The sequence below is a fragment of the Carettochelys insculpta genome, chromosome 17 (genome assembly GCF_033958435.1).
Source record: "Carettochelys insculpta isolate YL-2023 chromosome 17, ASM3395843v1, whole genome shotgun sequence".
Lineage (NCBI taxonomy): Eukaryota > Metazoa > Chordata > Testudines > Carettochelyidae > Carettochelys > Carettochelys insculpta.
In genome coordinates this window covers 4,795,706-4,819,350 of record NC_134153.1, presented here as the reverse complement: position 1 = coordinate 4,819,350, position 23,645 = coordinate 4,795,706, and the positions used below count along the sequence as shown (strand labels likewise).

Sequence of the window (23,645 nt, the reverse complement as noted above, 5' to 3'; positions counted from 1 at the left end):
GCTTTAAGTCACAGGGTGACTTCCACACCTTGGTCTGAGGCGGTTAAAGCTGCAGTCATTTTAACACGCCCCCCCCATAGTAAATTCAATTGCCTGACTTTGTAAACCAAGGAAGCACAGCCTCCCACTCTTGTGGTTGTTACCCTTGAGGCTGACAGCAGTGTGATCCTTCAAAGGAATCTGAGAGGTGAAGATTAAAAAAAAAGCAAGAAGAACCCTCTAAGATAAAAGGAGTCAGATATCTTTTACTTAAAATAAAAGTTCTCAAGACACCTACAAATATTACAGAATCAGAAAATAAAGGTAAACAGAAAAATACACCGATGTATAGGGCACTGCCTGATACAGAGTGCCTGACAGGATCAACACCTTTACAGGAAGAGCCAGCCACGACCCACACAGAACCGATTTGGGAGATTTTCAACTGCTGGAAATTGTCTGCACCCCATGTAGGGTACGAAAGTCTGCTCAGCTCTCCTACCTCCAGGATTTTATTAGCTCTTTCCCGTGCAGTGGGTACGCCTGGACCTTGTGTTGTTTTGTATGGTTCTGCGGTGTTTCATAATGACAACCTACTTGTTCATGTCAATATCTAGATCACAAGAACTTAAAGCAATCTGCGTGAAAACAAAAGGCTGACTGTAGAACTGTTCCTGGCTAGCAGGTATGTAGCTGACCTGTTATGTACTCAGCTGTACAGGTGGTTGCCACTTTCCCCTAACTCAGGCACTCAGTGCTGAGATGGAATGGTGCCGCATTTCATACTGCCACCATTAGCTGCCAGCTGACTTACCAGGCAAATCTCAACTTTTGTACGAGTCAAGACAGCTGTTCACTTGACCCAGCAATACTCAACCAGTTAGTTGTGCTGGCGCTTTAAAGAACTACTCGAGTACCACAGCTACACCAGAACTAATAGGGACGAACCCAGCATTGACACCTGTCTCCCTAAGTGATTCTCAGAGCCAAGGATAGAGAGAAGCTGATAGCTGAGGTGACCTGCCTGGGTTTTCACCAACACCAGGCCGTGTCTTTTCTGCAGTGCTGGAATGTCCTTGGGCCTCAGCTCTCAGCCTAGTGGATAAACAGGCAGAGACACAACCCACTGAGGCAGAACGGCTGGACATGGGGCTCCCATGGCTCTTCCCACCAGCTAATCCTTGGACAACCATGGTATCACCTGGGTGGCTATAGACTCTCTGGATGGGGAGAACTACCATGGTGAGAGTTGGGAAAAGGGAAAAAAGCAAAGTGCAGGGGCCTTATTTTTTTTATAGCAGCTCAATGTAAGCAGCTGAACAACTTCAGAACTCAGGATGTATATTGCAATTTCCCCCCCCATCTCCATCCAAGAAAGCTAAGTTCAGACAGCATCTGGTTTTCAGAGAACTGCTGCTTTTCATCCCAGTTTCACAGCTAGGTTGCCCAACACCCGGAAAAGATAGCAACCGTTCAGCCAGGCTCCAACACACAGTGTGGCTCAGTCACAATGAGAACGAGTACATGACATCACCAACTGTCCCTAGAGACTAGAACTCAGTCATTTTCTTGTGTGTGTCTGCTTTCTTCTGCTCCTGCTGCAGGCTTGCCTCCTGGGCCCGCAGCTGCCCTAGCTGCCTGTGGGCACCAGCCAGTTTCTCTTCCAGCTGGGCTGTAGCAATGCTGTGCCTGAAAGCAGAAGACCAGGAAATAAGGATATCTACTGGGTTAAGAACAAAGGCTGCTCATTAATATCTCTCCATTTTACTGCTAGGAACCCCAGTCTCAGGAGTGAGGTGAATGTAAATGACTCGCTGGGAGCTACGAAGCGTCCAGCATCAAGCAAAGCATGAGTCAGAGAACTGCAATTGTCCTTGCCATAGCACTTGTCCCAGAAATGATCTAAGGATGGTCCTGAGCAATGTAAGAAACCAAAGAGAAAATTCTGCAGGACTCTGGTTCCTTTACATTGAGGTTCTCCTCCCTCTCTGATTTGAATTCTGGCCCAGGGGTCTTCTCCTTGCCCCCAGGCAGCAATCATGGACACTATCTGGTCCAAGTCTTGGTTTTGCCTACCACTTTATTCTAGGCCTGCTACCATGCCAATGCTTAGAGCAAGAACAGTGGCACACATCTTAGCATAAGCTCAGCTCCTCTTCTCCAGACCACACCCTCACAGAATCCTAGAACTGGAAGAAACCTCAAGAGGTCATGTAGTCCCCTGCTCTCCTGGAGTGAGCGACAGCTACATTGACTGAGGAGCCATTCTGAGTCCTCTTCAAAACTGCTTTGTTTTGTTTTGTTTTTTTAACTGTAACATAACCCAAATCTTCACCTTCAGTCTAATCTCCTGCCTGATCCACCCCCTGCCTCAGCAACAGGCAGCCCAAAATCATTCTGGAACCCCAAACAGGGGTTTCCCATACCGTCCAACATTGCGTGCCAGGGCCTCCTGGATTCCCCTGATGGTCTTCTGTGTTTGGTCAATCTTCTCCATTGTCTGGAAGAGGCGGACGCTGAGGGCCTTCTTGGTGCTCTTACTAGCATGGTAGATCTCCTTGTTCTTTCTCTCCACTGGTGCCATCCCTTCATCCTGCTCCCCAGAGCCCTTCCCTTGAAGTTTCTCATTGAGAAAGTCAAAGACGTTGCGGGTAGGCTTGCGGCTCCCGGCAGAGGGATGGCTAGCATGGTTTGCCTTCCCTCGTCGTTTCCTTGACTTAGCTGGATCTAGCTTCTTCTTCTGAAGGATCTCAGCACATTGGTCAAGAGACTTCCCTTTAGGCAGCACTATCGCTTGCACTGGCTCCACCCGGCCCTCAGCGTTCTTTCCCAAACCTGAGGGAGGAAGAAGGGCACCAAGTAGAAGCTGCACGTAATAGCGGAATTTCTCCAAGCACCAAGGATTCCTCCCACCCACCTCTGCACAGAAGCCCCAGTTCACAGCCACCAGGCTCAAAGCAACACAAACAGTCTGTGTGGCTCCATGCTGCTACTCCTGCAGCCCACAGGAGCAGTGTAGGGGACAGACTTGATGGTAACGTTTGCTGCTGAGTGACAAGACAGATAATGCACCTTCCCCCACATAAACCTGACTCAGACTTTCACACACACAAGACCCTCCATCATATAGAACAGTCATGCACCTGAAATGGTGCAGCAGACCTAGACTTGGATGTGTCCTGTCACCTCCTTGAGCAGAGAGGATATTCCCCTTTAAAAGCAGGTTTGGGAACTTTACAAGCAATGGAGGCAAATGTGGGCAGCTGGCTGGCTTCTCAAGGCCACTGGGCTCAGCAGAACTTTAATGCAAGAGGTCTGGAGTCAGAAGCTGGTTCCAAGGGCTTTCGAGTCTCGTGTGGGGAGGGGGGGGGGTCCTGATCCAGACCCTCCTGTCCTACAGAAAAGCTCAACAGCTGAGGCTCTACTCTGACAGTTTTTATCATTTGGCCATTGCTTTAATTATCCCTCTCCTCACACTGATGTACTATGGACCATGAGCACTAACATACGCACACTCCTGTAGTCTCCCAAAAAGCGATAATAAGACTTCAGCACCACCACACATGTAAACCCCGTATTTACTGAATACACAATGAATCCTGGGCCTGACCAAGCAAGGCTGGTCGGACCCATTGTCAATGGTCAGAGGATTCAGTGTCACCCCAATTCCCCCTCCGCAGCAATGAGCCCCTTGTCCCTTTGTGAAGCTGGGATTAAGAGGCAGGCAACGCATTTCACTCTTCTGACCTTACCTTTTCCAACCTCATACCCCATTTGAGCGAGCAGTTTGGAGCCAATGCCGCGAGTATGGGCCTCCCAGCCACCAAAGGCAGAACTGCAAGCTGGAGCTCCTTCCCCATTCTCCGAGGGCCCCGAATCTATCACTGGAGCACAAACAGATTGAGCGGTAAGGCTGGGGAAACAAAGCACCAGTGAAAACCCCAGCACACACAAAGGTGCAAGCAAAGTTGCAAATACCAGCAGCCTCTCTGGCCACACAAACACTCAACAGCTTTTCAGTTCTCTTCCAGATTACTGGAGTACAATCAATTCTGCCTGCACCAGTTCCTACTACGCAGCTACCCCCAGCTCAATCGCCTGTGGGAAGAGCATGATGAGTTAGCAGGGTTTTAAATGCTGGGGATGGTGGGGAGAACCTTATCTACAACACATACAGTAACCCCTAATTTGGACAGAATCAGCTGTAGTTTTACTGGATTCTTTCCATGTTCCTAGAGTCCAGTTAGCTACCAAGACATCACTAGGACTGAATTCAGCATGCCAAATAAAATCATTCTGTACTCCATCATACTTCTAACAGGTTCAATGGAATGGAAAGACCTTTTATCTCATTACCTATAATTAAATATCCCAGAACACTCCCTGCCTGTTTCCATTATGTGAATATGGTACTAACATTGGAAGTGGGAAAGCCACAGCCCTGCTCTGCCTGACTCCTGGTGTGACCTTCAGCAAGTCACTTAGGGAAAGGAGGCACCCAAAAGCACCTGTCCAGCGGTAATAACAGCACAGCCTCCCAGGAGAACTGCATTAAAGATTTTGAGGCACTCACGCTTTATAGCGATGGGTGCAACGTAAATATGAAATACAGATGCCCTGGCATCCTGGGAATCTGCTTAGGAACATTTAGTCTCCTGGTTTTAACTTTCATTGTCCAACCATTTTTTCCCCCTGCATTTTTTTTTTTGTAAGTAGCTAGGTGGCTCATCCAGAGTCATACAACTAAACTGCAATAAACTGCTTCCTCCTTCCAGACCCTGTCTCACTCAGATATATTCTCTAGTCCCACGGGGGGGTGAAATATGGTTTCCTTTTCATTTAAACTATTTGCCTTCCTCAGCTAAGTAAAAATCATTAGCATCACAGAGATTTTAACTGGAGCCCATTATATGGAGGATGCTTGGTGTCCTCTCATCTCCTTCTGAAGCAGGAAATTGTTCAAGTTCTGCTAAGTCAGGCAATGGTCCGAGAGGTCCTAAATTAAAGGGGAAACCTCGATCACTGACCGTTCCAATTCACTCTCTGCCCCATCTACCTTTAGCATAGCCTGAGTCATCTACGTCGTCTTCCTCAGACTCAGGAGAAGAGTCCTCCTCACTCCGCAGTGGTGGCATGATGCCATCTCCCTCCACGACAGCCTCCTTCAGCAACAGAGAATCAAACTTCACTGTATAGTAACCACTGTCAACATCTGCAAGGGGAAAAGGAATTGACTGCATGAGCAAATCTTCATGGAGTGTAATTAGAGGACCACATTCATCCCACCTTAGTTAACTGCACTGCCTTCAATGGAATGTCACCTGGAATGAGTTTGGTCCAGGGAACGTGCATTTAAAGATCTCATCTTGGCTTTTTCTGCTTGATCTATGTTGAGTTTTCCGTTGGAAGGTGGAACCACCACCCAATACTACTCCTTTGTAGGTGACAAATCTGAGGAATTGTCCAAGATTGAGGTATCAGAAGAAGTTTTGGAACTAACTGACAAACTTAACAGTAACATATCGCTGGGAACAGAAAGAACTCAAATGTGAAATTGCAGAACTATTAACTGTAGTTTGTAACCCATCCTTTAAATCAGCTTCTGTACCCAGTGACTAGAAGATAGCTAACGTAACGCCAACATTTAAAAAGGGCTCTGGAGGCAATCCCAGCAATTACAGAGCAAACGAGTTGAAACCATCCTTTAATGGACTGAGAATTGGTTAAAAGACAGGAAACAAAGGCTAGAAATAAATGGTAAATTTTCAGAAGAGAGAGGAGTAACTTGTTGTGTTCCCCAAGGTTCAGTCCTCAGACCAATCCTATTCAACTGATTCATAAATGATCTGGAGAAAAGGGTTAACTGTGAGGTGGCAAAGTCTGCAGAAGATACTAAACTGCTCAAGATAGTTAAGACTAAACCAGACTGTGAAGAACTTCAAAAGGATCTCACAAAATTGAGTGATTGAGCAACAAAATGGCAAATGAAATTTAATGTGGGTAAATGTAAAGTAATGCACACTGGAAAAAATAACCCGCACTATCTGTACAATACAATGGGGGACTAACTTAACTGCAACTAATCAGGAAAGAGATCTTGGAGTCATTGTGGATAGTTCTCTGAAAATATCCACGCAGTGTGTTGCAGCAGTCAAAAAAGCAAACAGAACATTAGGAATCATTAAAAAAGGGACAGAGAATAAGACGGAGAATATCTTATTACTCTTATATACAACCATGGTATGCCCACATCTTGAATAAGAATAAATGGACATAAATCAGGCATCAGGAACAGTAACATGCAAAAACCTGCAGGAGAACACTTCAATCTCCCTGGACACTCAGTAACAGGTTTAAAAGTACTAGTCCTACAACAAAAAAATTTCTAAAATAAAATGCAAAGAGAAATTTCAGAGCTGCGATTCATTTGCATACTTGACTCCATCAACCAAGGACTGAGCAGAGACTGGGAGTGGTTGGCCCATTATAGAAGCAGTTTCTCTGCTCGTGATGTTCACACCTCCACATTATCAACTGACAATGGGACACATCTCCGCTGACTGAACTGACTTGATTTCTCCTCTCTTGATGTTCACAACTCCACATTAACTGCCGATAACGGGCCACATCCATCCTGACTGAACAGACCTTGTCAGCTCTGGCCCTGCCCTTTACTAAGACTCCATCTTTAAATCCTCCTCTGAAAACCATCCCCACTCATGGATCTGATGAAGCGGGTCTTTGCCCACGAAGGCTTATGCTCCAAAATATCTGTTTGTCTATAAGGTGCTACAGGACTTCTTGTTCTTTTTGAAGATACAGACTAACTTGGCTACCTCTCTGATATTTGTGTGTCACCTCATCTCAAAAGAGATACACTGGAATTTGAAAAGGTTCAGAAAAAGGCAACTAAAATAATCAGGGCTCTGGAACGGGTCCCATATGAAGAGAGAGTAAAGAAACTAAGTCTTTTCAGCTGAGAAAAGAGGAGACGAAGGGGGGATATGACAGAAGTATATAAAATATGAATGATGTAGAGAAAGTGAACAAGAAAAAATTATTTACTTGTTCCCATAATATCAGAACTAGGGAACAACAAATGAAATTAATGAGCAGCAGGTTTAAAACAAATACAAGGAAATTCTTCTTTGCACAGCGCACAGTCAAAATATGGAACTCCTTGCCAGAGGTGACTGTGAAGCCTAGGACTATAACAGGGTTTTAAAAAGAGCTAGATAAATTTCTGGAGGTTAGGTCCACTAACGGCTGTTTGCCTGGATGGGTAGGAATGGTGTCCCTAGCCTCTGTTTGTCAGAAGCTGGAGACAGATAGCAGGAGAGATAGTTACCTGTTCAGTTCATGCCCTCTGGGACACCTGGCAATGGCCATTGTCAGCAGACAGGATACTGGGCTAGATGGACCTTTAGTCTGACCCAGTATGGCCATTCTAATGTTCTTACTTGTCTTCAGTTTCTAATGGGACCAGAATGGTTTACAGCCTCAGAACACATTTGGGGATAATTTATACCTCCAGATTAGTGGAACTGCTATGGGCACCGGCATGGTCCCACAATATGCTAATATATTTATGGCTGACTTGGAATGACGATTCCTCAGCCCTCGTCCCCTATTACCCCTCCTCTACTTAAGATACACTGATGACATCTTTACGATTTGGGCCCATGGTATAGAGACTCTAGAAGAATTCCCCAGAGACTTTAACAATCTGCACCGCACCATCAACTTATGCTTCTATTACTCCATGCGAGAGATACATTTCCTGGACACTACAGTACAAATTGAGGAAGGCCTGATCGGTACCACAGTCTACCGGAAACCCACTGATTGCTATACTTTTCTACACCCTTCTGGCTTCCATCCTGCACACATAACTAGACCCATTGTTTACAGTCAAGCCCTTAGGTACAATCACACTTGCTCTGATCCTACTGACAGAGACCAAAAACTACAAGATTTTTATCAAATATTCATAAACCTGAATTACCCACCAGGAGAAATAAAAAAAACTCTTCTGATTTGCTCTCCTTGATAATTTTTTTCTGATTTGTCCACCTTGATCACTGTTTTTGGTTCTCTGTGCCTTAAATATTGAGTCTGTTCTGTTCTGGCTCTGGTCTGAAGAAGTGGGTCTGTCCCACGAAAGCTCACCTAATAAACTATTTTGCTAGTCTTTAAAGTGCTATTTGACTGCTTTTTTGTTTTTTTACTCAGAATTTGTTCTTACAGGAGCAGGAGAACTGGGTGTGGGGAAATACAAGAACTGCTACTTCAAATCAGCTCTGAGATGAAGTACGAGGAACAAATCCAACCTCCCTCCAAACACAATAAAGGACCAGTGTGACACCCCTTTCAAGTGGCTGCTGTACAGGTGGAAAGTCTCTGGCTTTGTTTGAACTGGAATTGGATTAAAACTAGATCCAGTTGTTCCAAATATCCAATTTCAGTGTCTGGCAAGGTATCAGGAATGATATTTGGCAGAGCTAAACGGGTTTAAAAAATGAAAGACAATTTCCTGACCATCTACTGGGGTTTGTATTAATCCTATAATTTCTATTCTGCTACTACTCTTTTCTCCCAAGCCTGCCCAACTTTCCCTGTAGACTCTTTCCACCAATAAACCTCTCCCTCATTCACCTTTTATAAAGATCATCTGCCCATCAGGATCACACAACACTTTATAACCACTGAAGGGTTAAGCATCACATTTGAGGTCCCACCTGTGACGCAGAGCTCAGTTGTGTCAAATCCCCGGTCCTGTGCTTCAGCTACAAGATTTTTATCTTAACAGTTTAGTTTCAATGAATATTGAACTACTTCTGTTCATCTTTCAACACCCACCCAGATAAAACAAGACTCACCAGTGATTTTAGCAGCATACCATATTCCATCATGGTGCTTTGCCAAACAGGCTGAGCCCACTTTTAGTGAGCTGAGATTGGGCTCCTGAAATGGATGAAGCTCATCCACAGGTACCACCTGCCCATGGGAAAACCTGCAGGAGATATAGGGGAGAAGCAATCAGCTCTGCCCTGGTCTGAAGGGGATTCTAGAAAGTTTCCTTCCTTATGGAAGTATGGACAAATTGTCTGCATTGTCCTCCCCAATAATCATGAATACAACTTCTTTTAGAAAAGAATTTTTAAAAGACTTCACTTTTTTAAGAGTGAAAAATAAAATTTTTTACACAGCATTACTGCATTCTATTAAATAAGTTGCACCCCAGAAGACGATGCATTTCACAGGCCAGTGACAAATGCATTAAAAATGACAAGGCACACATCTTTTAGGATAAAATGCACTAGTTAGATACACAGTTCTTATATAAGGTGTGTTATTTTCCCTAAAGTAGATTTTATTTTTTCCTCTTTAGCCAACACTAATTTAGCTATATAATGTATTAGAACTAATCCTTGCACTTTTTCCTCTAAGGATTTTCCAATGTATCCCTAGGTTAGTTGAAGGAAAGTACCAAATTATTAACAGGCAGCAGTTTTAAAACAAACAAAAGGAAATAGTTCTTCTCACATGCAGTCAACGTGTGAAACTCTTTGCCAGAGGATGTTGTGAATGCCAAAACTACAGCAGGGTTCAAAAAAGAACTAGATAAATTCCTGAAGGATAGGTCCATCAATGACTATTAGCCAGGATGGGCAAGAATGGTTTGCCAGCATCTGGGAATGAATAACAAGGAATAGAACACTTGAAGATTACCCATTCTGTTCATTCCTTCTTTGGCAAACTGGCACTGGCCACTGTTGAAAGACAGGATACGGGGCCAGACCGACCTTTGGTCTGATCCAATATCACCATTCTCATGCACGTTCACTGACAGCACAGTAATATGACAAAAATTTAAATAAATAAAAAGTTGCTTGGCAAAGTTACAGCTAATTTAAAAACCAGGGAAAGTAAGATATTTACAAGTCAGAAGTTATTTGTGCTGGCTGACATTGCCACTAATTGCACTTTAACTACACACAACAGAGATAAGCTTTTCTTTTTTTTTTTTTTTTTTTTTACCGACAATTCTCTTTAAATCTGCATTTGCCATCCAAGAAGAATGGGCATGGCTTCAAGGACTTGTGAGTTGGGTAGAGATACAGCACTCTGACTCCTGCACTGCCATCTTCCAAACATTCTGTCCCCACAATCATGGCATTATGGTACTCCAGGGTACCCCAAGGACTGTAGTATGGGGCTTTAACCTTCATCCCACTCACTTCCTCCTCCTCCTCTTCCTCAGATGCTTCCTCCTCTTCACTGTACTTTGATTCATTTTCCCCATCATCCTCTCCATCTTGTTCCAGAGAGGTCTTGCCTTTAATACTCAATGGTTTTTCCTCATCACCAAGTTCAGCAATAGCTTCCTTAAAAGCAGCATACTCATCATCTTTGCAGGACCTGCCTGAATTACTTTCCTGTTTTAGGGAGCCTGCTGAGGAAACGAGAGGCTCATCTGTGTCTAAAGTGGCCAGTAGTTTGCTCTTTTTCATTGAAACCAGGCTGGATTCAGTCAGTTGTATCAATTGCTTCAAATCCTCCTGCAATTGGATCAAGTCAGATTGCTGTGATGGATCCGGCCCAGCCCCTAAAGCCAGCTCCACCTGCTGCAACTGGGCTCTATAAGTTTGAATTGCTGCTTCCAGACTCTCCTCATCCATTGTTACTAGGCACAAAGCTGTTGAAGTGATTCCTGGCTGGGAATTGAGTAACTATTCAAGGAAGTTATATAACAGGTATGTGAAATATGGAATCTTGGTCCAAACTAGTTGTCAATCCCCCGCAGTAGTCACGTTTTCTTCCCTTTTGTGCAACCAGATGAAGAACACTGCAGTGAAAATATTATTAAGCCACATTAGAAAAAGAAGTCACAAGAAAGGTAGCCATCCTAATTAAACAAGCATCTCTGATGCAGACAGGTACCACCATGTGCCATTATACACACCTGGCCTGTGTCATGCACATTCACCGTGTGTTGACACAGATATTGTATTTGCAAAACTGCAAAAGAAAATGCAAATTATTAAGCTTTTAACTTAGCTCAGAGAAGTCAAGCATGATCATCCCTGAAGTGTGAATCATATCAGCCTTATTTCTCTGTCCCTTTAAGCTTGCAGCCCCATGACATGACACCAACACTGCCTACCTCCTCTTTAATCATACCTTTCTGCAAACCTTGCCTCCCATTCAATAGCGTGCAGCAGCTTACGGGCTGTGCAACTGGGGGCAAAAATCCTTGGGCTGCTTTCAGCCCACATCCTTCCACCACTGCCCATGCTCTGCAGGCTCTAGAGGCTGTCCTCTCAGTCCTACATCGTTTCCCATTCAATGGGGGCACAGAATCTACCGTAATACCGAGATGAAGAACTGAAAATCCCTCTCCCTCCTTGCTTCTCCCACGGGGGGAGTGGGGGGGGGCTGGCAATACTCCCCCGTGGGACCCAGCACCTCCCCAGCCATGGAGGGGCCAGGGGAGTGGTTACTCCCCGCATGAGACAACCTTGCCAATCGCCGGCCGCGGGGAGAGGGTAACTCCCCCCATGGGAATTAGCACCTCCCTCACTACGGAGAGCCCAAGGAACCCAGCACCGCAAGACCCCATTTACCTCAGCCCGCCCGCGCCTGCTAAGCCATCCCAGCCACCATGACTCCCTTCATCGCCAGGGCTTCCGCCTCCCGGAATGCCCCAGGCCAAACCATCGATACCATCCGGCCTCAGGCTAGAGCAGACTTCCGCCTCTGCCGCCATCTTGGGCGAAATGGCCAATCCTCCAGCTCCTCCTCCCAGGGTATTTCCGGTCGGCTGAGACACGGCCACCTAACACCGGGTGCGTGCGCTATGCATTCTGGGAGTGGTAGTCCACTGGGCCTCCCTCTTCCCGGACACTGACGCGGGTCTCCTACACCCAGGGAACTACATATCCCAGGGTGCTGCCCGACCGGGTCGGGGCAGTAGACGGCCGCCGGGGGAGCTGATATGAGCCGCGGTGGGCGGAGTGGGGGTGGTGGGTCGGCTGAGCGGTAGGCGTTGTTGAGACTCGTCATCCAGGTAGACGGTGGGGTCTTCACCGTCCCTCAGCCCCGGGGGTGGGTGGAACCTTCACCCTCTGCAGCCGGCTAGCTGGGCGCCTAGGGGGCCCTGCTCTGCGTCGGGCGCGTGACGGGTGCGCTGCCTGGGCTGAGCCGGGGGGTCGTGGGGTGGGTCTGTGGGCCGCCCCCCCCCCCCCCACGCTGTGCCGCCCGAGCCGAGCAGGGCTCCCAGGGACAGGGTGTGGGGTCGAGTTGCGGGTCTCCTCCAGGGCTCTCGGCTGAGGGGCCCTGTGGCGAAGTGCTGTGCCTGCAGCGTCCTTCCCTGGAGGGCCGAACAGCTGGCAGGGCCTCCCGGTCGCAGCAGCAGGTGTTGCTGTCCACACTGGCTCTGCGGCTTGTCCCTGTGAGATGGGGAAGCTTTATGAGCTGGGATTGTGATGGCTTGGAGGTTGCAGGCTGCCCTTGCGGTTTAAGGGGGGTATCCTGTCAAGGTGGGCCCAGTGCAAGCTGGGAGCTGGAACCTCAGGGCTGTACCTCTCTAAGGGGCCATTGCATCATGTTGCAGGAGTCAGGCATGGCTCTGGTTCCCACGGCGGGGTCAGCACCATCGAAAGGGAGATGCACCTCCTAGGTCATACAGAGTTCAGCCTCCTGCTGTCACAGGCATGCACATCGTATGATCACATTCCTAAATTTAATGTAAACTACCTCAGTTGGGCAAAGTGTGTGTGTGCTTTCCTGCTATACAAACCCCATGAAAGAGATCGTGTTTGTATAGCAGCTAGTTGCCTCATCTGAATCTGTTAGCCTCACCCGGATTGCTGACTAGTCAGTTTCTCTGGTCCTCATGCTTTATGCATTGCTAACATTGCAAGAGGAGGCTCTAGTGAGGAGTGTTTGAATTCTGTCAAACTGTTGCATAGGCTATCAATGGTAAGTCACGTCTGTTCAGTGCGATCATTAAGGATGCTCTGGTATGTCTCAGTAGACTCTGGCGTTGCCCTCTGCATTCTTAGTCAAGACTTGCTCTAGGATCCCCCATGGGAAGAGGTGTTACAGAAATATAAAATGTCATTATCTGGCAGGGAGCAGACTTGTAGAGTTTAACAGACGGCTGTGGGAAAACTCCTTTGCTGATGACGTTTTGATATTTGTTGCAGGAGCAGGATGTATACGCTGCTATCTGGACTTTACAAATATATGTTCCGTAGGGATGAGTACTGCATTTTGATCCTTGGGCTGGACAATGCGGGGAAAACGGTATGTGCTTTACTTGCCTGTCAACATAGAAGGCATAAGCCGCTTCACTCACTCTTCCCCAGAAGCACAACTATGAGAGCAAAGACCAATTTATTCCCTGGTGTCGCTTCAGTTATTTCAGTGGTGTTACTCCAGGTATGAATTTGACCCTACCGATCTAATTTTAGTACAATAAGGCTGTAGATGTGCAGAAGCATGGGCCTTGCTAAGCACATCACCTGTGAACTCTTCTAGGGCCCTGTCTATAATGGGAAAACTGTGGGCATTGTGTTTTAAAATTTAACAGAGAATACTGATCCAATGGGAGAGAACAGGTCTTGGATGGGACTATCCTTGCCAGTGAAGTGTATAATAATAACTAGTTTCATTTCTTCTTCCCTTTCAGACCTTCCTTGAGCAGACTAAAACCCGATTTAACAGGGCCTACAAGGGGATGAGCTTATCCAAAATCACTACCACTGTGGGCTTAAACAGTAAGTGAATCTGTGAATCTTTTTGCTGACTTGTACAAATTTAGACGAGTGGACATTTCAGGAGTTTACACAATGAAAATATCTCCTGATTAAAATAGGCCCTATCAACGCCCCCACATGCCCATGCATGGTTTTAAGGGCAAATGGATTTTTTCCATCAGATGGAGAAAACATGCAGGATCTGAAGATGAGTGTGCCTCATTTACGGATGCTCCGTCAAATTGAGCGCTGTAACTCCACCAAAGCTTGTGAGCCTGATTCTTATCTTATTTACACTGGGGTAACTCCATTGAAATCTGTAGGTTTGTATCTGCTTAGACCAAGGTGAATACACCCCACTATCTGCCAATAACAGATACTTCTATCCTGCTGAGGAATAACACTGAGTGATAACTCTTGTAATCCACCTTCCCTCCTGTGGGGGTCTATATGCCTGCTTTAAAAAAACACAGTCAATCTGCACTGGCTTATTTTTAGTTCTTTTGCTGTTCTAGTTGGCACTATTGATGTGGGCAAAGCTCGGCTAATGTTCTGGGATCTTGGAGGGCAGGATGAGCTGCAGTCCCTCTGGGACAAGGTAAGGGAAATAAAACTTTTCTGTTTTACATATTTTCATAGAATAGTAGGAATGGAAGGGCTCTCGAGAGGCCATCGAGTCCAGCCCCCTGCCCCAATGGCAGGACCAAGTACTGTCTAAACCATCCCTGATAGACATCTACCGAACCTGTTCTTAGATATCTCTAGCGATGAAGATTCCACAACCTTCCTTGGCAATTTATTCCACGGTTTGACCACCCTGACAGTTAGGAACTTTTTCCTAATGTCCAACCTAAACGTCCCTTGCTGCACTTTAAGTCCATCCTTTCTTGCTCTATCCTCAGAGGCCAAAAAGAACAAGTTCTCTCCTTCGTCCTTTTGACACCCTTTTAGATACCTAAAAACCACTATCATGTCACCCCTCAATCTTCTCTTTTCCAAACTAAACAAGCCCAACCCTCTCAGCCTTTCTTCGTAGGTCACATTCTCTAGACCTTTAATCATTCTTGTCGCTCTTTTCTGGACCCTCTCTAGTTTCTCCACATCTTTCTTGAACTGCAGTACCCAGAACTGGACACAATACTCCAGCTGAGGCCTAACCAAGGCAGAGTAGAGCGGAAGAATGACTTCTCGTGTCTTGTTCACAACACACCTGTTAATGCATCCCAGAATCAGGTTTGCTTTTTTTGCAACAGCATCACACTGTTGACTCATATTTAGCTTGTGGTCCACTATAACCTGTAGATCCCTTTCTGCTGTAGTCATTCCTAGACAGTCTCTCCCCATTCTGTATGTGTGAAACTGATTGTTTCTTCCCAAGTGAAGCACTTTGCATTTGTCCTTATTAAACTTCATCCTGTTTACCTGAGACCATTTCTCCAATTTATCCAGACCATTTTGAATTATAACCCTGTCCTCTAAAGCAGTTGCAACCCCTCCCAGCTTGGTATCATCTGCAAACATAATAAGCTTACTTTCTATGCCAATATCTAAATCGTTGATGAAGATATTGAACAGAACCGGTCCTAAAACAGACCTCTGCAGAACCCCACTTGTTATATTTTTCTAGCAGGATTGAGAACCATTAAGAAGTACTCTCTGACTTGTTTTGTGTCTTTGAGTTGAAGAGGAGCAAGGTAACTCATTAGCCGGCCCTGCCAGTTAGTACTGACCCTTGAGCTGCTGTTCCGCTTATGTGTGAGAGAGTCACAAACATTCATATTGAACGGTCACATGTAGTTTTACAGGCACTAATGCTTCTTGCAGCACCCATGCCAGGTAAGTACAGCTGTTATCCTCCCTGTATAACAAGTAGAGGAGGACAGAGCTTAATTAACCTAGAGGTGGGTGTGTGCACAAGACCACAGAGAAATGTGCCAGCTTAGCCTGGAGAGCTTCTTAAAAGATATCTGCAAAAACAATGAGAAGTCCTGTTGCACCTTGTAGATTAACAGATCTATTGGAGCATAAGTTTTCACGGGCAAAGATCCACTTCATCAGATGCATTCTTAAAAGATATGTTCTAAAACCACGGTGTCCTACCAATTCTATAGTGGCTACCACAAAAGTGAACTTGCCACATTATTCTACAAATGTATTTATTGTGCAAGCCAACTAGCCACACTCAACCAGCCAAATAGCCATTTGTGACTAGTGGCTAGCATGTTGGATACAGTGATGCTAAAATATAGATTAGGGAGAAGAAAATTGACTTGCTTTATATAGCACTTCTCATCCATCTCAAAGCGTTTTGCAAGAGCTAGGTATCACCCAAATCAGAGTTATGGGTTTGATCCAAAAACTACTGGGGGAGGTTCTCTGGCCTGTATTATACAGGAGGTCAAAAAGTCCCTTGTGGCCTTAAAATCTAAGAGAGCCAATATTAGAACTCAGTACTTCTTGGCTTGGACCATGGCTCTCGGTTATTACAGTACTGCTGTAAAGTCTGTAGCTGATATCAACACCAGTTTCCCTAAGAGGCATGTGTGCTGGACAGCAACCTCTCCAGCAGAGTCCCATGTCTTGTGATAGCTACATTGCCAGAGAGAATTATGACCTACCCTTCCCCTTGTTCTAAGATGCTACCCTTGTTGTGGAATCTCCATCACTGGAGATATTTAAGAGCAGGTTAGAGAGACCTTTATCAGGGATGATCTAGATGGTACTTGGTCCTGCTGTGAGGGCAGGGGACTGGGCTCGATGACCTCTTGAAGTCCCTTCCAGTTTTGGTGTTCTATGATTCTATCATTCACAATAGTATCTGGCTGCTGCCCATTTAACCGAATAAATGTACCCTCAGATCACCCAGACAAGCCAGTTTTGCTGTTGGGCAAACCTGTATGACGGTAAATAGAACCTCATTGTGGCCAGATCACTAGCTAACAAGCACTTGGCTAAATATACTCTGTACCATGCTCTAAAGGCACCTAATCTGGGCTGTAGTAATCTTAGTTCACATTTGTTTCCTGGAACAAATGTAATAAGTTTTGTCATCTCTGCGTATCCCTTTGTGTGTAGCTGAGTACTCCTATCAGGCTCTGCTTAAGAGAGCCTGCAACACTGGAATAACACAGGGTATTGTAAATTGAGATTGAGGGGTGATGGTAAAATTCGGTAGGAGGAGCTTAAAAAATCAACTGCCAACATGGTGCCTAGTTCTGGCTATTTGATCTCAGGCCCTCTCTTTCATGGGTATGGAAAAAAAAAACCCACAGAGATACATCTCAGAGCTGGAAGGAACCTCAGGAGGTCATCAAATCCAGTCCCCTGCCCTCTTGGCACGACCAAGCACCATCCCTTTTTTAATCTATTTGTCCCAGATCCTTAAACAGCCTCTTCAAGGATTGCACTCACATCCCTGCGTTTAGCAGGCTAATGCTCAAACCACTGAGCTATCCCTCCCCTCCAACTTCACATCAACACTGAAAAGAGAAGCAGCCCCTGCTGTTGGATGCTAACACCTGTGCTGTGATTTCAGTACTATGCTGAATCCCATGGGGTCATCTATGTTATCGACTCCACGGATGAGGAGAGGCTCTCGGAGTCTAAAAGAGCTTTTGGTGAGTATGTTGGGCTTTTGCCTATAGCTGTGTGCTTGAGATGTCCTTTAATTTCAATCAAACCCCTTCCTGCCACTTGCATTGAAATATGCAGTTGATTTTATTATCTGTGATCAATTGTATGTATATCATGGTTTGCAGACTTCATGGTTGTGCTTTCCAGGTATATGTTTTGAAATCTATGGAGCTATTTGGGCATATGTCTTATTCTGTTGTTCAGACTCTATTTGTAAAACCTTTTAGTTGTAGTAGCCTTTTGTTATCCTGGATGTTTTCATGTGGTCTTGTTTTCCTTCTCCATCAGCACTTTGTCCCTTATAAAAAATCTGTTATATTTGTAATAACTTTTTTCCAGTGAACTTGTCCTGTTAGTACCTGCATAAAATATTCCATGCTGATCAAAGTAAAGGAAGTTGTGGTGGTTTTGTATCATGACAAATTTGGTTCTAGAAGATTTGATCTGATTAAACAGTGATGCTGGTGCCATCTTTCACTCCTTTCTGTCTGTCCTGCCAATGTACTCCATGTATTTGGAGGAATCTGTGTTCTAGAGTTATCCAGACATTGCCTGTTTCTGTGCTTTACAGAGAAAGTGGTCACCAGTGAAGCTCTGGAAGGGGTTCCCATACTAGTATTAGCTAACAAGCAGGATGTAGAGGTAAGATCACCTCATGAGGTTCCCCACCCCCTTCTCAACTTTAGTCTAAGATGAACAAATATTTTATTTTAGCTTAAAATATTCACAGCATTCCCGCCTCCAAATGCCTCTTTTTGGCTCAGTTGGGAGCCACATAAAAGTGAGAAGCAAAAAAACCCCCAAACAAATGAAAATAACTACCCCTCAGTGATGTAGCCCCTGACTGAAACATTTCACTCTCCTCGTGCTCCAGCCCCACTGTGGGGGGTGGAGAAGGAAGGGCCAAGGTTCTGGGCTTCCCCCAGGCCAGGTGAACTCTTCTGGGGGCCCAGAGTGGGACTAGAAATGAGGGGTTCAGTGTGTGGGAGATGGCTGTTACCTAAGAGGGCTGGTCCAGTTTTGATCAGTAACAATGGCCAATGGAGCTCTGTTGATGCTGTGCTCATGTAATCTTATATCATTGTGACAAACCACATGATGAGAGATGCTTATTCCTCTTTCCCTTAACCAGACCACCAATATCCAAGGAGACAGCCTCTCCATCAGAAAAAGCTCTGAAAGTCAGTGTGCAGGGTTTTTTTGGGGTGGAGGGTAGCGGGGAAGGTTATACTTTCAAAGCTGTCTGGGATATATGAAATTAGACTGGATGGATTACAGTTTCAGATCACCTTGTGGATGGATTTGTGTGACAGTTCACTGTTCTAAAGAAATTCAAGACTTCAACCTTCTCCTTCTCCATTTTCCATACGGTCTATCTCAGAGGAGGGAAAACTATGGTCTGTGGGCCACGTGAGGGTGGGACTTTTCTGTCTGGCCTCCAGCATCTCATCTTCTGGCTCCCTCTATCTCAGTAAACAATAGCACCAAGGGGTCAGTGGAGTGGAGGGCAGCATGGGGAATTGGAGACGAATAGGGGTCATGGGGTGGGGGGGGATTGGAAGTGGGGAGGGGCGGATTCCTGGGCAGTGTTTGGGGATGGGGAGAAGGGGAGGGATGGATAAGGGTGCAAGAAGTCCCCGAGGGAGCGGTCGGGGGACAAGAAGGGGGGCAGTTGGATGGGGGTGAGGGGTTGGGCGGGGGGGACAGTTGAATGGGGGCGAGGATCCCTGTGGCGGAGGCAGCGAGGGTGGTTGAGGGATGGGCAAAGGGATTGTTGGATGGGTGTGAGGGGTCCCTGGGGAGGTGATTGGAGAACAAAGAAGGGGAGGGTTGGTTTGGATAGGGAGTGAGGGATCCCAAGGGAGTTGTCAGGGGACAAATAAGGGCATAAGCCCAGACATGCTTGGTTGTTAGGGAGGTACAGCCTCCCCTACCTGGCCCTCTGCACAATTTCAACCCCAATTTGGCCTTCAAACCACAAAGTTTTCCCAGATCTATATGGAATTCCAATAACCACAATACTACCGGTCATCCTCTAGAGGGCACCAGACACATTTAGTTGGCCCAAAGATTTTAAATACCAGCTCAGTGGTCTGTCGGGTCTCCTGCTCTACTTCCAGCTGTAGTCAGTACCTGATGATTCAAAGGGAGTTGATGTCACTATCTCCTGCCCCCCACATAAACCACCTCACTAGGTCTGCACTGAGCAGCATGACTATGAGATACTTTCTGTACCAATGCTCTAAAACATGATAATCAAAATTCTCTAAGGCATCAGAAGCAGCTTCCCCTCCCTTGGTGTTCACACCTCCAGATCAACTGCTGGTAGTAAGCCTCACCCTTGCTGACTGAGCTAACCTTGTTATCCCCACCCTTGCTCCGGCTTATTTATACCTGGCCCTGCAGATTTCCAAGACTAGCATCTGAAGAAGTGAGTCTGTGCTCACAAAAGCTCATGCTCAAAACTTTTCTGTTAGTCTATAAGGTGCCACAGGATCCTTCGTTGCTGTTACAGATCCAGACTAACACGGCTACTCCTCCGATACTTAAGGCATCAAGTGACCAGGTTCAGGGATCAGCAAGGTATCACTCATAACATTGTGTAATCAATTTAAAAAATTTAGCCCTCATCAAGAAACATCAGGGCCAGAATTAGCATGGGCCTAGGAGCCACCTCAGTTCTAGACCTAGTTTTGCCACTGACTAGCTCTGTGACTTAAGGATATCATTGACTTCTTTTAGCACTGCTGTGTGCAAAAGAAGCTGCCTAAACTGTGGCAAAACTGGAATGAATGTAGGTGGCATGAAATGCTGTAGTATTACACCAAGGCCCCACAATGGATTTCCATCTTTATACTCATGTTCACCCACTCACAACTAGTTCACATGTATAGGTTTCAGGCACAGGTCAGATTTGCCCTGGCTTTTCAGAACAGGAGCATGTGGCATAAAATACAAGTTCTATGTAAGCAGGTTGCGCAATACTCACAGAAGAATGGAAGCCCACTGAGGGTACATTGAGAAGTTTTATTGTGTCTGTCTGATGTATAATCAGTGATGACCTAAATCTTCAGCATTAGAACATTTTAAATGTAAGTTGACTAGAAGACAGACTGATTTGGTGACAAAGCTATGAAACCTCTCAGTTACGACCACAAAGATAAATCCAATGGACTGGGTAGGAGTCCTTGATGTTTAGAAAAAATTGTTTTGTATGCTTATCATAGCAAAATCTGCATGAATGTGACTTTACATTCTGAGAAGAGTGAATAGTGCTATAAAAATGTCAAACTACAACTTTTTGGGTCACAGTTAAATCATGGAAAAAACATGGGGATAAAACTTCATATGAAAGTTTTCATTTTGGAAACCTGTGAGCTGCCAATTCATAACATGCTGACTGTGGTGTGTAAATCTAGGGAGTGTGGTCATTGCAAGAGTGTGTCATTTCTGAAAATGAAGTGAAACCCCAGAACTTTGGAGAGCCCCAGGTTCTTTCTGACAGGACTTAAAAGAAAGAGTTGGGGAGAGTACTGGTGGGTAGTCGTGTGTTCATTGAGCATCTGACAAAGCAGGTCTTTGCTCATGAAAGTTTATGCTCCAAATAATCAAAAAGGTGCCACAGGACTTGGCGTCATTTTTCAGATACAGACTAATATGGCTACTCTCTGATACTTCTCCCTATGAATTGTTGACTAGTGGCAATTCCAGTTTTTTGTTTTTTTTTTAATACCCGGTTTATGGAGCACCTTTCGATATTGGATCTCAATGCGCTTAATAAAAGAAGCTTATATCAAGAGCCTCATTTTATAGATGGGGCTGAGGGAAACTGAGGCACAGATGCAGTGACTTTGTCAAAGGCCACCCAGCCATTCAGTGGCAGAGCCAGGTCTGAGTTCCAGGCTGGTGCTTTATCCACTAGGAAAATTGCCTCCCCATGTTAATCTCTCCATAAAATAAGATTATGCTGCAAACTAAAAATACCATGGCAGATAAGGCATGCTGGTCACGTGTTTTTCTTTTAGTGTTTTTCACAGTCATGGTTGTTGCAAGTCCTGGACTTAGGACAGTTCCAATCTTATTTCTGTCCTGCTGGCCAGTTGCTTGTGAGGCAGTTAAAAAGTTTGTATTTATTTCAGGTGCATTCCTGGCCTTGCAAACATTATTGTCTTTTTCCAGTCCAGGGCATGCAAATAGATAGGGTCCCTGTACTTGAAGCACTTCTTCTGGAGCTCACACCAGATCCTGCATAAAAGGATTTGGATCTGCTCATAGAGGTTAACAGCAAGATTAGTCTGGAAATTGACACTGTCTTGGAAATGGCTGTTTGCCTTAAAAGAAATTTTGTGGAATTGTCTATGTATGGAAAGGTAAGGTGAAGATATATGCTTCAAGTGAAGTGTGACTTTGCTTTCAAATAGCTAATGAATTTGACATCTCCAGAGCAGTGTTTGTGTAGGCTGCGTTGCTGTAACAACATGCTGTTCTGTACACTCACTGATCTGGTTTCCATAACTTTTTTTTTCTTCATTGTTATGGTTAGAGATGCAGTGCAGATGTAAAGAGATCTCTTATAACCCTTAAGCTATGCTGACATTCTCTTCCCCAACATCAAACATTCACATGTGTCTGGCTGAAAGGAATGGTGGTGTACTGTCCTCCTCCAGCAGCTTTTCAGGGTCCCATATTTCAGCCTTCCTTTGGGAGGCAGTGATAATGTAATTTGCTCCATCTGACTTGAGGGGACTGTGTATCAATAGCATGCTGTAGCTGCTCATCTCAAGAGGAAAAAGTACAATAAATTGTCAAAGCAGATTCATCATCTTAGTGCGCTGAGCGCTTGATGCAGTTGGTGTAAATCCTTCCTTGGATTTCCTCACTTGTGTTTCCACTGAGGAAATCAGTGATTGCTTGTTTCTATGGAAGTCCTACCAGAGAACCATCACAACAGGGAAAACAAGAAAGAAGTGACTGAAATAGAGTGAAAATGTTCCTAACTCCCTGGATGACTACAGCATTCAAAACTACCATTGGGGCAGGGTCAGAGCCTTCTCCCAAGTTTATTGCACCTACTGCTGAGAAGTGAAAAATTTGCTCCCCATCGTGTCCTTCACAGAGATTGAGCCAAGGAAGTGGACTGACTCTCTAGGCTTTTCCATCACAGCCTGGAAAGGCTTCCAGTGACCAAACTTGTGAGTATATTTATAGGTTCTGCAGAGTTGACCACACACGTGGCTGATGGTGTGCATGCTCCTTGGAACTACAGTGATTTTTGGAAAGCCTCCAGGCTGGCTACTTTGCATAGGACAAAATGAAAATAGTCTTTATTTCATCCTGATTTCTTTTTTGGGAGTAAACCTCCAAAGACAAGAAGTGGGAGCCCAGGATAACTTGACTGACTTGATTTAAACCCTTCCACTCCGAGTGGAGCATAGGTCACCTACAAGTATCTTCCACATTACCCTGTCTTGGGACAAAATTTCTGACTCCAGAAGTACCCTCATTGTCCTTCAGTCTCAGTAGATCTTCACATTGTCAGAGGTTTTCCTCTTTTTTGCATTTTTCTTGCGGGTTCCATTTGAGAGCTTGGCGGACTCTGCTGGATGATGGTTTTCTGAAAGTGTGGCATAGCCATCCCCACTTTCTACTCTTGATTTGAACGTCAAGTGCTTCTTGTCCTGCTCTGTCCCAAATCTCCTCATTTGTGACAGTCTTGCCATTTGATGCGAAGGATGTACATCAGCCGTCTGTTTATGAATGTCCGTAGCTTGTGATTTGAACACTCTTTAGTATGTAATGTTTCACGTCCATCCAAGAGCACACACTCTTCACATTTGTGTTGAAGAGTTGCAGTTTTGTCTTTGCAGATATTGTGAACTCCATATGGGATGAAAAGTGTTGAATGCAGCTATTGCTTTCCCTGTCCTGGCATCGATAACCTTGTCTGTTCCTCCATCTCTGCCCATAATACTCCCAAGTAGTGACTGGGATAACTGCTGAAAGCCAAATTAGTTTCCAGCTTATAATAAATCTAATATCAAACTAACCTGATTTTGTAACATCGTCCATTTTACCATCTTGGTAAGGGTCAAGTCCATGAAGTCTTGTCTCTTCCAAAGACGTTGGATGAGGAAAAATTGTCACGTTACTATTGTAACATTGCCTCTCTGTTGAGCAGTAGCAGATGGTGGGGCCTCATTGGATGATGCAGAGTCTGACTATATTCCAAGTGTAACTTACTAATTACATTGATGCACAGATCAGCCCTGG

The 23,645-nt window shown here is 45.2% G+C and overlaps 2 protein-coding genes across 9 annotated transcripts in view; one reads left to right on the top strand and one right to left on the bottom strand.

The window, feature by feature from the left end:
• Positions 1-220: 220 nt before the first annotated feature.
• On the bottom strand, positions 221-11,671 carry ZGPAT (zinc finger CCCH-type and G-patch domain containing). 2 transcript variants are annotated; one of them, XM_075011491.1, is made up of 8 exons: positions 11,607-11,663; positions 10,946-11,001; positions 10,021-10,828; positions 8,859-8,992; positions 5,036-5,191; positions 3,732-3,863; positions 2,406-2,814; positions 221-1,668 (listed from the first exon to the last, which is right to left on the bottom strand). In XM_075011491.1, the coding sequence occupies exons 3-8, from the start codon at positions 10,659-10,661 to the stop codon at positions 1,530-1,532; spliced, it is 1,611 nt and encodes a 536-aa protein (XP_074867592.1). In that variant the 5' UTR covers positions 10,662-10,828; positions 10,946-11,001; positions 11,607-11,663; the 3' UTR covers positions 221-1,529. The 2 variants fall into 2 exon arrangements, with proteins under 2 accessions (XP_074867592.1, XP_074867593.1); XM_075011492.1 differs by lacking the exon at positions 10,946-11,001 and having other exon boundaries at positions 11,607-11,671.
• A 284-nt stretch (positions 11,672-11,955) lies between these two features.
• The window catches only part of ARFRP1 (ARF related protein 1), a 60,106-nt gene continuing 48,416 nt past the window's right edge, over positions 11,956-23,645 (top strand). For 2 of the 7 annotated variants that reach the window (XM_075011919.1, XM_075011916.1), the window contains exons 1-6: positions 11,956-12,049; positions 13,191-13,425; positions 13,676-13,763; positions 14,258-14,340; positions 17,278-17,359; positions 17,947-18,017. In XM_075011919.1, coding sequence (XP_074868020.1) covers positions 13,198-13,425; positions 13,676-13,763; positions 14,258-14,340; positions 17,278-17,359; positions 17,947-18,017 — 552 coding nt within the window. In that variant the 5' untranslated portion in view covers positions 11,956-12,049; positions 13,191-13,197. Of the gene's footprint in view, positions 12,050-13,190; positions 13,426-13,675; positions 13,764-14,257; positions 14,341-17,277; positions 17,360-17,946; positions 18,018-19,852; positions 19,959-23,645 lie in introns of all 7 variants that reach the window. The other 5 variants (XM_075011918.1, XM_075011921.1, XR_012647892.1 and 2 more) reach the window with 4 other exon arrangements.